Here is a 14678-nt window from a genome sequence, read left to right on the forward strand (position 1 = left end):
ATCTTGACGCCCGCCCGCCTCCAATGTCATGTCTCGTTCAAAATCTTCAAGTTTGAAATGTAGACTGCAGACCTGAAGATTTTTTAGACGATCCACCGGTATATTGTCATCGTATTTCGGATTCTGTACCGCTCTGAGCCGTTGCCTGCAGCGAAAACGGTAGTATTTCACTCCAGCGTCTCTCGCTGGGCCGTTCCTTTCAGAGGGAGGGGCGCAATGCACGCTGGGTGTTGTAGTAAAGTAGAATGGGCTAAACCACGAGCTGTTTGTACAACTTTCTCCACAGCTATGGCGCCAATTTCAAATATTATTGCTTCTATCGATTACAGAGAACACCAGCTTTGACTGACAGTAGCGCTTTCTGGGGGAGAACTGCTCCTTTGAGGAGGTGGTGGTGGGTCCTGAGGCTAGACCAGTTGAAAACCACTGCTCTAAATAATGGGTTATAGTTATTCAACTATATTAAATAAGCAGTGGTGGCATGTAAAAACATTTATTCAAATATAAATGAGGTTTCAGTACTTTACTTAATAACTTGATGTTACTTTATGCTTTTAGATTGCTACTTTTCTAAGTAGAAATATTGTTTGTTCACCCCACTACAGTGATTTGTAGTCTTTGCAGGTTCAAATTTCACACCCAAAACAAGTTATCAGTTTGTACAATGAAATGTATTTTAAATAAATAAGTTAAACTCCCCAGTTGTATATATAGTGGTGGAATATGCCGCACCTCTACCACCTGGTGATAGTATCAAAGGAAGGTGATAATAATACTATATTATAACTGCACTAGTACTCCTGCTTTCAATACTTATTCAACTACATTTCAAACTATATTTTATGTCATACATTTTAAATAAGTCACATTTTGAATGCCGTACTTTTACGTTTAATAGATCGTGTTTATGTTATGTTTATGTTAAATCGCAGGTGTGTTCGTTGAGTAACTGAACCCTTCTTACACCACTGATGATAAGGTGGTCATGCTGCGATAAGCATCTGTAAACATGACCTGAGAACAAGAAGCACACCGCGTTCAATATGAGGCTTGACAGCAACCCAAAACCCCAGAGCACAACATCCTGCTGACCTTGTTGCTGTGTTCAGACAACATCATGAGAATCATAGTCTGTATTTATGATATTACATCGTTCATGGTATTGAGTTTCCTTACAGCTTAATGTGATTTATAAACATATGTTCTATAACTTGACATTGCTTTTAACACTACACATAACTATCACTAATAAAGGTTTGTATACATTACAGTGAAATACAGAATGTACTGCAGTAATGATGCAGACGGGACCTTCAAGTATGAGGGATCCCTCTTACATCTTTGTCATTCAAACGCTACAGTTTAGTATTATTTCAAAGCACCATATTTAATCAGGGCATCACTTCATGCCGTCGTTCAGACCTTAAAAACACATCTGCACAAGTCACACGAGGAGAGTGTGAAGAATTCGAATCAAAGATTCAGCTCACTCTGTTTCAGGTCCTTGTGCTGAGCATGCTGACACGCTGTCATGACTGAGCTGAAAAGAACAGAACTGTTGTTAACTGTATCATCATCAGGTGCTTTTTTAAGACATAATGTGAAAGTGCTCTTACAGGTCTGGCTCATGAAAAGTTATGCTCGTATTATTCGTGAAAAGCCCTCTGAATAAACATTTTCCATAATAAAACCTTTTTATTAAATGTGAACCGACCGTTCTAAAGAGAAGATCTGAATCGGCAGTAGTTTCCGCCTAATAGTTTTTAGTATTTCAGATGATAAATTTGTGCGTGTCTGCATTTTTGGTCTTCTTTTCCAGTTGGTTTAGAGTGGGCTGTGAAAAGGGCCTTTTGAACTTTCCCTTCTGAACGTCCTCAACCTCCTCTCTGATAGTAGGTGTCATTTGATGTCTCACAGGAACCTTGTTGCCTAAAGGATAGGTTCACATTTTCTATACTGGTTTTTAAAATTGAAACTTAAAGAGAAAAAAACCCGTAGCAGGAAATCAGAGGGGGGGGTTCAAAGACGGTGCGGCTTTGGTGGAAAGTTCATACTGCACAATTTGAAAGACATTTTCTGTATCATGACCTATTTCAGTGGTAACTATGTACATCTTTCCTTTGATGCATGGTTCTTAAGCGTGCACCGAGTGTTCCTCTGGCCTAGAAAACAACCTCCGTACAACCTCAGAGCAACCTACTTCTGGAGTCCCACATCAAGTCAGAGCATAGGGAGGTCTTCGGTGAAACTTTATCCTTTGTACCTGAATTAAACACAAGATACTTGGGCCCTAATGATAAGGATAAGCGCTCAATTAAGAAACACCTCCCGTTGTGCCCTCATCCCAATACGTATAATCAACCTACCACATGACCCTTCACCGCAACCCAAGCTGCGTTGCCAACTTCAACAGACCCATGCTCCGTTCATACAAGCTCCAGGTACTGACAACCTTACCACATGGCTTTTAACGGCCCCCACTACTCATATTTGTAGTTAGACGGGCAACGAGAGCCAGCACATCAGCAGGGTTGGTGATATACGAAAAAGGAAGGGCATAAAAGAAAGGATTTGTTTCTGCCCCCAACTGGCATTATTTCTCCTCATCCAAATCCACTGACTCCTTCTAACTGCTTTGTCTGACTCCTTTACTGCCTTTTGGCGACTCTGTCTGCACACTCCCAGTTCTCCCAGTAATGAGATAATTGATCGTGCTATGAACCCTCTACATCCCAGTTCTACCGGACAAACCCGTAACCTTCCATCCTTGCTGTTCAGCTTCTGCTGCCAAATCTGCATATCTATGCTTTTTCCTTTCACACGCTTTCTCCACTGCGTCCTCCCAGGTCACCGTCAGTTCAATAAAATAAACTCTCCTCTGACTCGCAGAGTATAACACTATGTCAGACCTCAAGTCAGTGCAAACTATTTCCTGTGGAATAACAAGTTTTCCTCCCCTTGCCTGCTTAAAACCCCCTACCTCCTTTAGACTTCTCCCCTTCACGGACAAATACAAATATGTTAGGTTCTGGGTTTATATAGGTGGAGTTTAAATAGCTTGTTTTGATTAAATACTCTGCTGTTAACAGTACCATGTGCAGGGTGAGCGCCACACCTTTGGAACTTCCCATGTTGAACTACCTCCACGGACTTGTTGTATAAAGGTGTGGTGATGGGAAGATCCAGCATGTGTGAGCCTACGTACTACGGAGTTTTTTAAATTGATACTATCTGTTGATTATTAAAGCACCGCCACATGTTAGCATCAAAATACAATACTTCCCCTGGTGTGTGGCATCTCCCCCCAAATCTTCCCCTTTTTCTGCATGGAGAAAGTGAGTGGGGTTTTCTATGGTGGTGTAATACCTCTGTATGCAGAGCTCAGGTTTCCTGTTCCTTTGAGGAATATATAAGGCGGCTGCAGTCAACTGCTTGTCACCACAGCCTCGCTGACTCCACCTGAGGGGAGACAAGACAACAGCTCAGCCCAGAGTCACTGCTGCCAGAACACAGAGGAAGACATGGTGTCAATCAAAGCTACAGTGATGGTGATCACGCTCCTCACTTTTTGTCTGCTGGCCACGAGCACATCTGCAGGTTTGTACTCGGTTTTTATTAGATAGATGTATGGATTACAACAGATGTATTTCCCTCTTGTCTCTTTTCCCCCAGTATCTAACCACATCATCTTTTATGTTTCACAGTCAGTCCTGGCTGTTGTCGACGTTACATGAAAACCAAACTACCATTTCCGCCAATCAAGGGGTACTCAGTCCAGAAGAGCAGTGAGTTCTGCCCTATCAGCGCCATCATGTGAGTTTTAATACAATTATTTTACTCTCCTCCTTCTCAACCAGATAATAAATAAAACGTGATACATTAGTGTTTATCCAGTAACCATCCAATATCCATTAATGTTATTTCTGTCCTTTTTGTCTGTAGTTTCCACACAAAAAAGGGTCAAGCATGCACCAACCCTGCTTTGAACTGGGTGATGGAATATGTCAATCGTTTAAGGTAAGAATTTTTTTGCAATGGCAGTGTGCAACATAACTAACAGACAGTATAGAAATGTATTTTAAAAGATTAAAAAATGTAACTCTATTGATTCTCATTGCAGGACTCAGGCCCAAGTTGTTCACAAGGCCTCACTGTTGAAGAAGTAGGACTTTTTCCGCTGCTGTTTGACGAGATACAGCGGCCCGCCTGCAGCAAACTGACTGTTCTTTATCTCAGCTTCTCCTCCCATCCAGTCACCATTGATACTTCACAGTTTTATAATACAGTGAAATCATGTTGGTGAAAAGAAAGAATGTGAATTTATGCATTACAGCTTTTAGCTCAGTTGTACATTTACAGTTATATTTTTATATTCTTTGCTCACGTAAGACGTTGTATTTGTACATGTTTTAAAAAAAAATAAAGTTCTCTTAATAAAGAATGTGTCTTGGATGTTTTTTAGGAAATTATAATAATATGATATTATGTAGGTGACAGGCGTCTCTACCGAAACATTGCTCTAGGTTAATGGTTGAAAGTACACATGTGGGCCGCACCTCCTCGGCCGCATACCACCTTTTATCTAAACTTCGTTCTTTATCTTTCCACGTGACAAACTTCAGCTCTGGAAGTTTTCTGTCCTGTGATTACGACCTGGCAAATAGGTCAACACAAAGTGGTGAAAGTCCTGTGACATCAGCAGGAGGAAGTAACTAGATCTGTTTATATGAAACACGTAGGACAGGTTCAGCTGTCATGCTTTTTTTTTACATTACGGACATTATGAACTTTTATTAAAGGAACTATTGCCATTGTAACGATCTCTAGAAGAACTAATGAAAATCATTTAGATTTACCTCAAAAGGTCAGACCCCGATGATATTTTAAATGATTATGCTCTAGTTTCCAGGTTCAAAAAGCACTTTTATTACAATTTAACCTACACAAAATATAACAATCTGCTTGTTACAACAGAACATTGCATTTACATGCTACTTACAACTAATTAAATATTCAACCAAAGTTGTCATGTGTTTTGATTGCACCATTGCAGCCTTTATTGGTGAGTGGATGAAAAGGCATCTTAGAGTGAGGACCATAGACAGACCATAAATGACCCTACAAAACCCTAGAATAATAATGTAAAGACAAAATAGAAGGACTTAAGAAGCACCATACTGCTGTAGTATCAAATGATTAAAAAAATACAATCAATTTAGGGATGGAAAAGTACAAAAAGTATTAAAAGACAAAAAGCCAACCTTCGAGGCCACTGTAGATACGTTAGGCCACAAAATAATGGTTAGATGATAACGAAAGCAGGGTAGAAGCACAGGAAGAGAGAGGTCTCAAAGTTTGCAAACTGACTCAAATGTCTGCGTCAGCATCTAAAGATTGCTACACTTTGCTCACGTTAGCAAACAAAAGCTAACCGCAATGTCAGAACAAGTAAGCCAAGGCTGTGACATCAAATATATTATAGTACCTGCTCTTTTACAGCTGTTAATCCATCTTAGGTTTGCTAAAAAATGTGCTAACAATAGCAAACAAAAGCTAACAGCTACACCAAAACAAGTAAGCCAAGGCTATGACATCAAATATAGACTATTATAGTAATTGTTATGGCTCTTTTACAGCCGTTTATATCCAGTGTATTAATGTTGTTTCTGTCCTTTTTGTCTGTAGTTTCCACACAAAAAAGGGTCAAGCATGCACCGACCCTGCTTTGAACTGGGTGATGGTTTATGTCATTATGTCATCTTAGGTGCGCTAAAATTTGCTAACATTAGCTAACAAAAGCTAACAGCTACACCAAAGCATGTAAGCCAAGGCTGTGACACTAAATACACTATAGTAATTGTTTTGGCTCTTTTACAGCCGTTTATATCCATAAAGTTTGCTAAAACTTGCTAACATTACCTGAAGAAAGCTAGCTACACCAAAACAAGTAAGCTAAGCCTGTATAAAAACCTCTGACTTAATCATTACTTAATACATACTTAATCAGTCAATTTGTTATTTGTAAAAGATAATAAGAGTTATATATTTATTGAAACGGTGAAATATTTTGAAAGACTGTGGGGATTTTTAAGTTATTTTAAGATTGGTGAGGAAGCCATTTGTCAAGGGGGGCTACAACAATTGGAGAATAAAAAAGTAGGATTTTTTCAACAATGAACTTTAATTAAGTAATATACACACTGACGTTAAGCTATTTAGCTTTAGTCATCTTATCTCAGTGCTGTGTTTGAGATAGTGTGAAAATGCTGCTTTCTACTTGGGCGGGCTAAACAGGAAGCATAGGCTAATTCTTACATTAGCATGATGAACTGTTGCACTTTTAGCCATCAGAATACCGTCTATGAGGTTGCTGCTGATTATTGATTAATGGTTCAGAAGTGTTCTATAGGTTAGTAAATTCTGTCTTTTTCCAACCACAAACAGATTTTTATGATATCATTAATAAAAAAAATATGATTAAAGGTTTGTGTTTCCCAGTAACTTTAACTGATTTTGTTAATACACTTTTTACACAATTTGTCACATTGTTAAAACAAGTTAGCTGCTTATGAATAATTGTATCTGCTATGTTATAATGCGAGTTCAACAATCACTACAGAATGAACGGAGCACATGTTCATGAAGTTGTCAAAAAAAAATACTCTGAACACTAGATGGCGGTATTATGACTTAAACGAAGTGTTGTGAAATAATGTTTCAGCAAAACTTGAATAAGTTTTGGAGTTTGAGTGCTGATTATTGAAAAAGGGTTCTCACACAGCATGATCATGTTCAAGGACAGATCACACCTTAATGTGTAGCATCTACAAACTATTTAATTCAGCACAATTCACCTTTATGAAAAGGACTCAGGACGGTTAGGTTTTAAGGACTTTAAAATCAGATTTTGAATTTGCAGACTACAAATTATACTTTTACCAGGGATGTGGGTCATGCCTCGTGTCCAGCAATCAGCTGCATCTTCCTGCAACACAAAGCTGAACAGACGAACAAATGAGCGCTTTTTTCTTGTCGCATGAATCCATCCCAAATGTGTGGAGCCATGCTCGCAGCCACTATTACATCACCTCCACTCTTCTGCACCAGTGTGCAGAGTGCTTTTCTATGAATAATACAGAGAGACTGGGAACATGGACATGGGGCTTGGTTACTAAATGACAGAGGAAGTGCATACTGGAGTCTGAGGGATACTCAGGATTAAAAGTTTCCCTGTAAATAATCAGACATAATTCATTGAATTTGAAAAAACTTTATTTAATGAATCAGCTTAAAAAAAAAACTTAATGTAAGCAATTTCAATGTTTTAAAATGGATTACAGAGACAGAACACAGCGTCACACAGTTGTTACACACGGGTGCAATGAGAAATGGCAGCAGCAAGGCCGGTCCCAGACTGTCTGAAGGAAGACAAGGTTATAGACTGTGTGTTTTCCCATGAGGGAGGAGTCTGCTCCAGTACAGAAAGAAAATAACATATTGCATCCTGAGAGCAGCAGACAGGTCCTCTGTCATGGCGTACGTGCACAAACACACACACACACACACAGACACAGAGGAAGACAGGAAACCAGACAGTCTCTCATGAAACTCAAACACAGATAATGAGTCACACTCTGTGACAAAGGTGAAAACAATCTACTTTCTACATGAGAGATTTACCTACATGCTTGCACTTCTGCAGCAGAATATTACACATAATAAACGTAGAACTAGATCATCTTCACGCTGACAGTTTCATCTTTCTTTTTTGTTCCCCTCGTCCGCCCTCTCTCTCTCTCTCCGTCTTTGTCACTCGCTCATTCTTGCCACCACAGTTAACACAGAGTTAACCGAGCTCGGTATATAATTAGACAAACAAAAAAGAGAGGGATGAAACATCTAAAGGAGAAGAGACTCCAAATGATTACACATTCACTCCGCTTCCTTCCCCCTTGCTGCACACATAACCACCAATTAGAGGAGAAAAGAGGAGGATGAGGACAAGCAAAGCAGCCAGAAGTCTATTTGTGTCTCTCTCTCTCTCTCTCTTCCCCTGAAGACTCCCAGCGCCAGGGAGGGAGAAAATAGAAGTGAAAAACAAGAAGTATATAAATAAAGAAATCAGAGTGTTTCACATCCGGTCGGCTGATTGGCTGAGACACGAGTCAGGCAGATCTGGGCCACAGTTGCACTCATTGTTCAGTGAGCTTTTCTACACAGTCCAACCCAGCGACAGCAATGAATGTTGATTGTGACCTTTGCTCTTTTGGGTACAGTGGAAACAGAGTGTCACTTTTTGTGCATGTGTGCGGCTTTGGATTTGGATTTGCATGCGCCCACTTGCCCTTTTAGTTCATTTTTCCCCTCATACTTGACGTCGTCAGAGCGAGCCGCGGGGCACAGTCAACGGTCGATGGTTTTTATGTGATCCATACCAAACTCACCGACAGCGTTGAATGTTCACCGAGGCAAGCAGGGCAGAAACTGTGATCGTGAGCCGAGCCGACGGAGAAGGCAGGGCGAAGAGTGAGGGGACATGGGACAGAGGGGAGGACGTCGCTTAGACCAGAGTGGCGGAGGGCAAACACGGCTCTGTGACATGATCCTGTAGTGTGTTTAAACTGGAACGTAAACATAAAAGATCTGCTTTATTTCATTACCACCACCTGATTAATCAGAGGCACCTCAAGTCTGTCATCTTCAGCGCAGAGTCGTCCACAGAATCTGAAACACACATGAAGAGGAAGTTGTTAGCACTGATATCACACAGTACTTGCGTCTTTAAAGGATCAGTTCGCCAAAAATTACCAAAGGAAATGGAGAAAAAGTGTCTTTTGTTGTGTCTCACCGTGCAGCGAATTTGTGCTTTCTGCTGCACAGGTTTTTAAAAGTCTGTCTGTGTGGTTTCTGCTGTTTCCCCAATGTAATAACCTTGTAGTGGTGACAACATTGAGAAACAACATCTGAAATATTCAACAGCAACATGTCCTTCAAAAATAAAGTTCCGGCTGCTTTAAATAATCCAGAGTTACCTCCATTGTTCTGTGTGGAAGAAGGACACCCAAATATAAAACACAATATTACAGTTTCAATTAAGGTTTTGTAATTTAACAGACTATACACAAAAATAAATCAATGTTTAAAGTTTAAATTAAATCCATCTGTGGTTTGACATTGCTCAGGACAACATAAAGCCTACAGATGCATCTTGGAGCCTGCCACTGTTCTCATACACATCCAGTCCACAGAACAATGCAGCCATGTCCTACTGTGCAGCCGAGCTCTCCAGACCCCAGCACATCGCCCGGGCCACAGACTGAGAGCTCCCATTGTCAGAGAGCTGCACATAACTGGGGGGGGGCAGGGGGGGGGGACAACTGCCGACAGTGTCCCTGCGACAGGAGGGCTGACGTCATGATGGCGAACGCTGATCTATGGTCATTCATCGCCCCCCGTTTCATCGACTCAGCCTGCTGATGTCATCCAGCAGACCAGACCTGCATCCATTACTCTGCTGCGGGAGGGCCGACGTCAGGCTAGCATGATAACACGGCGGCTACAATGGATGAGTAATGCATCACGTTATTATTGTGGCTATAACTCAGAAGGTCATAAAACAGACAGTTTGGTCTTTGTCTTGTGAGTATGCCGAGTATTTGAATTATAGCCTCTGCATTCTTTCATGGCATGCTTTATGAATATGCAAACATGTGTAAATTAATTTGTATGATCATAGAAAAGACATATTAGAGGGTAGGCTGTCAGACATGTAGTAAAATATTTACAGCCACTTAGGAAATAACACAAAGCGCCTGCTTAATGAAGAAAAAGTGAGCTTTTTGGAGCTTTTATTTCGGGTGTCTGAGCCGCAGCATGTGAACCAGAAGTCTCCTCTCTCTCAGGGTGAAGCAGATAAGAGACTAAATTCATAAGCTGAATTACATCTTCCCTGCTCCCTCACACACACACACACACACACCTCACCCCACAATGAGACCTAAAATGAAAAATAGGCGCAGGGTCGAGGGAGGGGTGGGGGCTTTACCATGGCAACCCTAGTGTCAGCCAGCCATTTCTCCTTAATCCCCCCCAGTTCAATGTCGCGCCCTCCGAGGGACCCCCGCTCTCTCCAGCTGAATATTTCTTTTGTGTTGAGAGACTCTGTATATATATGTGTGTGTGGGTGTGTGTGAGGGAGGGAGGGAGGGATCACAGCGGGGGGAGGGATTGGGGTTAGAGGGGGGGAGATCATAGCTAACCCCAGCTTAAATGGGGGGCCAAGCTGCAGGCCACAGAGTCTCAACATTACACCGGGGGTACAACCCAGAGATCAGATCACACACATATACAGTGCAGACACACATTTAAACACTATATTGATGGAGGGAGATAATCTTCTGAAATAGCAGATAATTACATCGTATGGCAAACAGCCGGAGCCGTTCCTCCTCAACAACAAACCCTCACTTTTTCCCCCCCTTCTTCCTGCTATGAAACTCTCATGGTCGCTCGCTCGCTCCTGCCCGAGCAGGCCGCTTCTACTTTACTGACAAAAGCGGTTTTTGGAGGAGTGGGTGGGGAGAGGCGTCAGCTGCTAGACAAAATTAAAAGGCCTCTATTTGTTCCTGACAATAAACGTCCCCGTCTTTCGGAGCTCCTCCACAGCTGCAGCCAGATAGGCTTTCATTTCTTACTGCAGAGCGACGTCTCCTTCCTCTACTGTAAGCGGATTTAGTGTGCGGGAGAAAATTCGGGAGGTTTTTAGTCGTCTCTCTGTGATGCTTTAGCACCGAGAAGGAGGGGAAAGAATGTGGCACATGTGGAATAATCAGTAGCAGAGAAACTGAGGATGTTTTAATGATGATGTGCAGTTTACCTGATGGAAATGATCTTCTCTGGCACATCAGGAGGGACAATGTGAAGCCTACAGAGAGAAGACAAAAGCAGATCAAAATATGAAGAAAAGAATCAACTAGAGATTGAACATTTGACCCTCTTCACAATCAGAAATTTGCTAGAAAGTTCCTAATCAACCGACGATTAATGTCCAGCGCATCCTCCGGAAATCCTAAAACCCACTACCCCGCCACCCGACCCCAAAGGCTGAGCGACGGAGGCGGGTGAAGGAGGAAGTGCCAGCGGTGTGTCTCTGGGGTGGTCCGATGTGGCCGTGGGCGAGGCTTTAATGTAGCTGCATGTCCACTCGTGTGTATACTGTACATTCAGTCATAATGACTAACAGACCTGCAGTCTGCCTGCCTGCAGGGGCCTCACACGCCACTCACATGCCTACACATGCATATGCTCCACTTTAATGGCAGCCTTCAGACTTTATTTGAAGTGCTCTGTGGTGTTCACTAAAAAAGAAGAAATGGAGCCGGATTTTCATAAGGGAGGAGAAATATGGCTTTGTAGGACCGGCAGCGCCCTCGGCCTAATATTTGACCCACGTGGGTTGATTTTTTTTAAAGTGGCCATTTATATAAAATTAAAATACGGGCAATTATAGTTTGGCTGCTTTGTAGAGGTTCTTTTTGTAGCATGTGGGTCTGCCAAACATCTGGCTGGGATATTATACGAGACATAGGCTGCAGACATAATTAAAATAAGTTTATTGTCATAGAGTCAAACTTCATTTGAACGTCTTTGCAGCTTCTATTTGCAGAGTTTTCTCTCTACAATAAAAGAAAACTATAATCCCCTTCATTACACCATTGTAGTGATCGACACCTGAGCCCAAACTGACTCAATGGACGTAATCAAACAGTGAAAGTGCTCTATGCCAATCCAGTCTATTACAGAGCAAAGGCCACATTGTAACACAAGGTGCAGAGTCTGTCCAACAAGTGCGAAGACATAAAGCAAAAACAAAGGCGCAGAGTTAGTGCCTTGGGCCTGATTGGCAGGGAGGGGTCGTAAGGCGACCCCTGACCTTTCTAACCCCCAGGAATGTTGTCGTGCTGGTGCGTGTATTGTTCCAGCCTCCCTTAGGAGTCCTAGCCGTGCATCAGATGAATGTGTACGCTGAAGGTTCCTGAGGGCTTCTTCTTTACGCCCCCTTTCACCTAAAAAACCTCCTCTTTCTTCCTCTAATCCCTTTCTTTCTGCTCTTCATCCTCAGACTTCAACAAACAAAAGGCAACAACAGGTCTGAGAGTGGGCTGTTGTTGTTGGACTGAAGTGCACATGCACGCAGAACGTGGGTAGCAGGGCCGACTCTCCTCGCTGACCTAAACGACCAACAAAGATCCAGTAAAAGGCGTCTAAGAAAACGCACACTCCAGAAAGACCCCTCTCTGCCCTGTCACTCGTCAAATAAACCCGTGTTTTTATTGCTCCTCTGTACAGATCTGAGAGATGCGAGTATCTTCAGGCAGTCTGAGAGTCTGGCTCTAGAGGAAGTCACCAGCAGTCTGAGGAGACTGACAGATGAGAGGGCCAGACAGACAATTACTGGCCAGGTATGTCCTTTATACCCACCTAGGGCTGGTCAGAGGAAATGGAGGAATTTATGATGTCATAAAAAAGTGCCAGAAGAGAGGTGCCTGAGAACAGGTTGTCTGTGGAGCAGGAGCCATAAAAGACTCCTGCGGCTTCCGCTCCCTCCCCCTGACTCCCACCCGAGATGATAACACAAGACTGAGCGCCACTGGGTTTAAAGCAGACGGACACAGAAAATACAAGTGTGTGTGTGTGAGTGTGTGTGAATCAACTCATCTGGAAAGTTGTAATAACGTCACTGTATTAAATCTATGTTACTGAAAAATACTAGGAATTGAAAGTAAAAAAATATCTAAGTGCAGGAACAGATATTTTTTAAAGGTACTGTCACTTTAGGACTTTAATCTTGTAGCACTTCTAAAGCAACCAGGTCGATGTTTAGCAGCAAATACTTGATTTTTCGAATGACATTTTTACATGCAAATCACATAACATGTGTCGCATGTGTTAAAGTGATCCAACAGGGATTCAAAGGTTAAGATTTAAAATATATTTACATGTAAGACATCAAGATATTTCACGCTGAATTATTTCAAATAGCAAGTATTACAAAAAAAAAAATCCTGTATCGATTTAAATCAATAATTTAATCCTTTAATCTGCTTCAGAAGCAGTTTCACGATTAAAAGATTTCTTTTAAGATGCTATGCATCTCCCTCTCTCGCTCTCTCAATCTCTTAAAGTTTCTTTACAGTTTAAACCACAACTGACAAAAATCTAAATTCAGGAAGCACATTTAGTACGAGCAGCACCATCTGTCAGCTCAAGCAGGTGTAAGGAACAGAAAGCCTCCGTAAACATAAAGAACCTTTCTTCTTCTTTACACGCACACACAAACTCACATCTAAATACGCGTACACACGACAGCTTGGCTCGTCCCACTACAAAAAGAGACACACTGTCACAGCCTCGGTGCTTGTTAAAAAAAAGGAAGAGAGAAGGTTGTTATTTGCTCTACAACCTAACTAAGGAGGTTTCCCATTGTAAAAAGGAGTGGCTGCACAGCCCCGTTTCCTTTCATCCCTCTCCTTCAGGCACGCTGCCTTTGTCTCACAGAGGACAGAGCAGCCAGCCTCCCGGCTACGCTACACTGGTCAAATACCTGGGAACTACTGCTGGCCTGGTGGGAAAAACGACAAGAGGAGGAGGAGGAGGAAGAGAGACAGAGAGGGGGGATAAGGTGTGAGAGTTAATCTGAGGTCCGGCTAAAACATAGGAGCCGGTTGAGTAAAACCTGTTATTAGACAGAAGGACGGAGAGGAGAGAAATGTGAACACCTGGCGCCAAACTACACGTACAAAGGGAGGGGGAAAAAAAGAGGATAAATGTTATATATGATTCCAGAAACCTATATCATGACCACCTGTTTTTACTTTTCTTTAAGTTCCTTTACTATAAAGGTAGAAACTGCATGTGTGCAATTAAAGCTCTGAGGTTAAGGAAGGCCCGTCTGACTTTTTTTCCCCCTCCTTCCACTTCTGTGCTTTCATGCCAGCTCAGCAGAAAGAAGGCAGTTCCTGTATACGAGGTACCGTATAGGGGTGAAGTCAGTTTAAGTCCTCACCAAACCTGACCGCAGCCGGGTGAATGTAAAGCTTTAACGTTCCACTCCACACGGCCTGCCTCGGCATCCAGACCTCACTGTCACACCTCATAAAGCCGAGCCCAAGCAGCGGGCTTGTGTTTAAAGCGAAGGGGGGAGAAAGATAAGGCAAAATAAGGACAAATACGAACGCACCCATTCAGGAATCTGTCGAGAAAGGAGTGAAAAGCCCCGGACAAAAGCTTTTTTTAGCTGAAACTGCGATGGCACGTCTCCAGTGTGCTGAATACAAACATATACTTTCGGGACAAATTGCAGCAGGAAATGTAAGAAAGTGAAAACAGCATTGAGGCATTCTTAATCCTCTTCTTATTTCTAGTTTCTGCTTAGCTGTTCGAGAGGGAAGCGAGGACCCACAAGTTTATTTTCAAATAGTCCACAAAGAATGCCTGTCATTTCCTGGCGTTCCCCACTTCCATATGAAAGCCCCCCTTTCCTTAAGGAACAATGGGAAAGATTCCAAAATTTCCATGGGGAGTTTCTTGCACGGGGATACAATAGAGAGCATGTTAGGACAGAATTGAGACAGGCTGTTTGCTCTCAGCTGTGAGGAGATCGGGACTAATGCTGTGTT

At 42.3% G+C, this 14678-nt stretch overlaps 1 protein-coding gene across 1 annotated transcript; it reads left to right on the forward strand.

Annotated features, from left to right (window-relative positions):
- Positions 1-3433: 3433 nt before the first annotated feature.
- Positions 3434-4429, forward strand: LOC138612123 (C-C motif chemokine 20-like). Its single transcript, XM_069685437.1, has 4 exons — positions 3434-3597; positions 3705-3813; positions 3943-4017; positions 4121-4429. Exons 1-4 carry the CDS (start codon positions 3522-3524, stop codon positions 4164-4166), a joined length of 306 nt encoding a protein of 101 aa, XP_069541538.1. The 5' UTR covers positions 3434-3521; the 3' UTR covers positions 4167-4429.
- The last annotated feature ends 10249 nt before the right edge of the window (positions 4430-14678 follow it).

The sequence above is a fragment of the Semicossyphus pulcher genome, unplaced genomic scaffold (assembly GCF_022749685.1).
Source record: "Semicossyphus pulcher isolate SPU_LCO1_2020_fin unplaced genomic scaffold, fSemPul1.0.p SCAF_7, whole genome shotgun sequence".
NCBI lineage: Eukaryota > Metazoa > Chordata > Actinopteri > Labriformes > Labridae > Semicossyphus > Semicossyphus pulcher.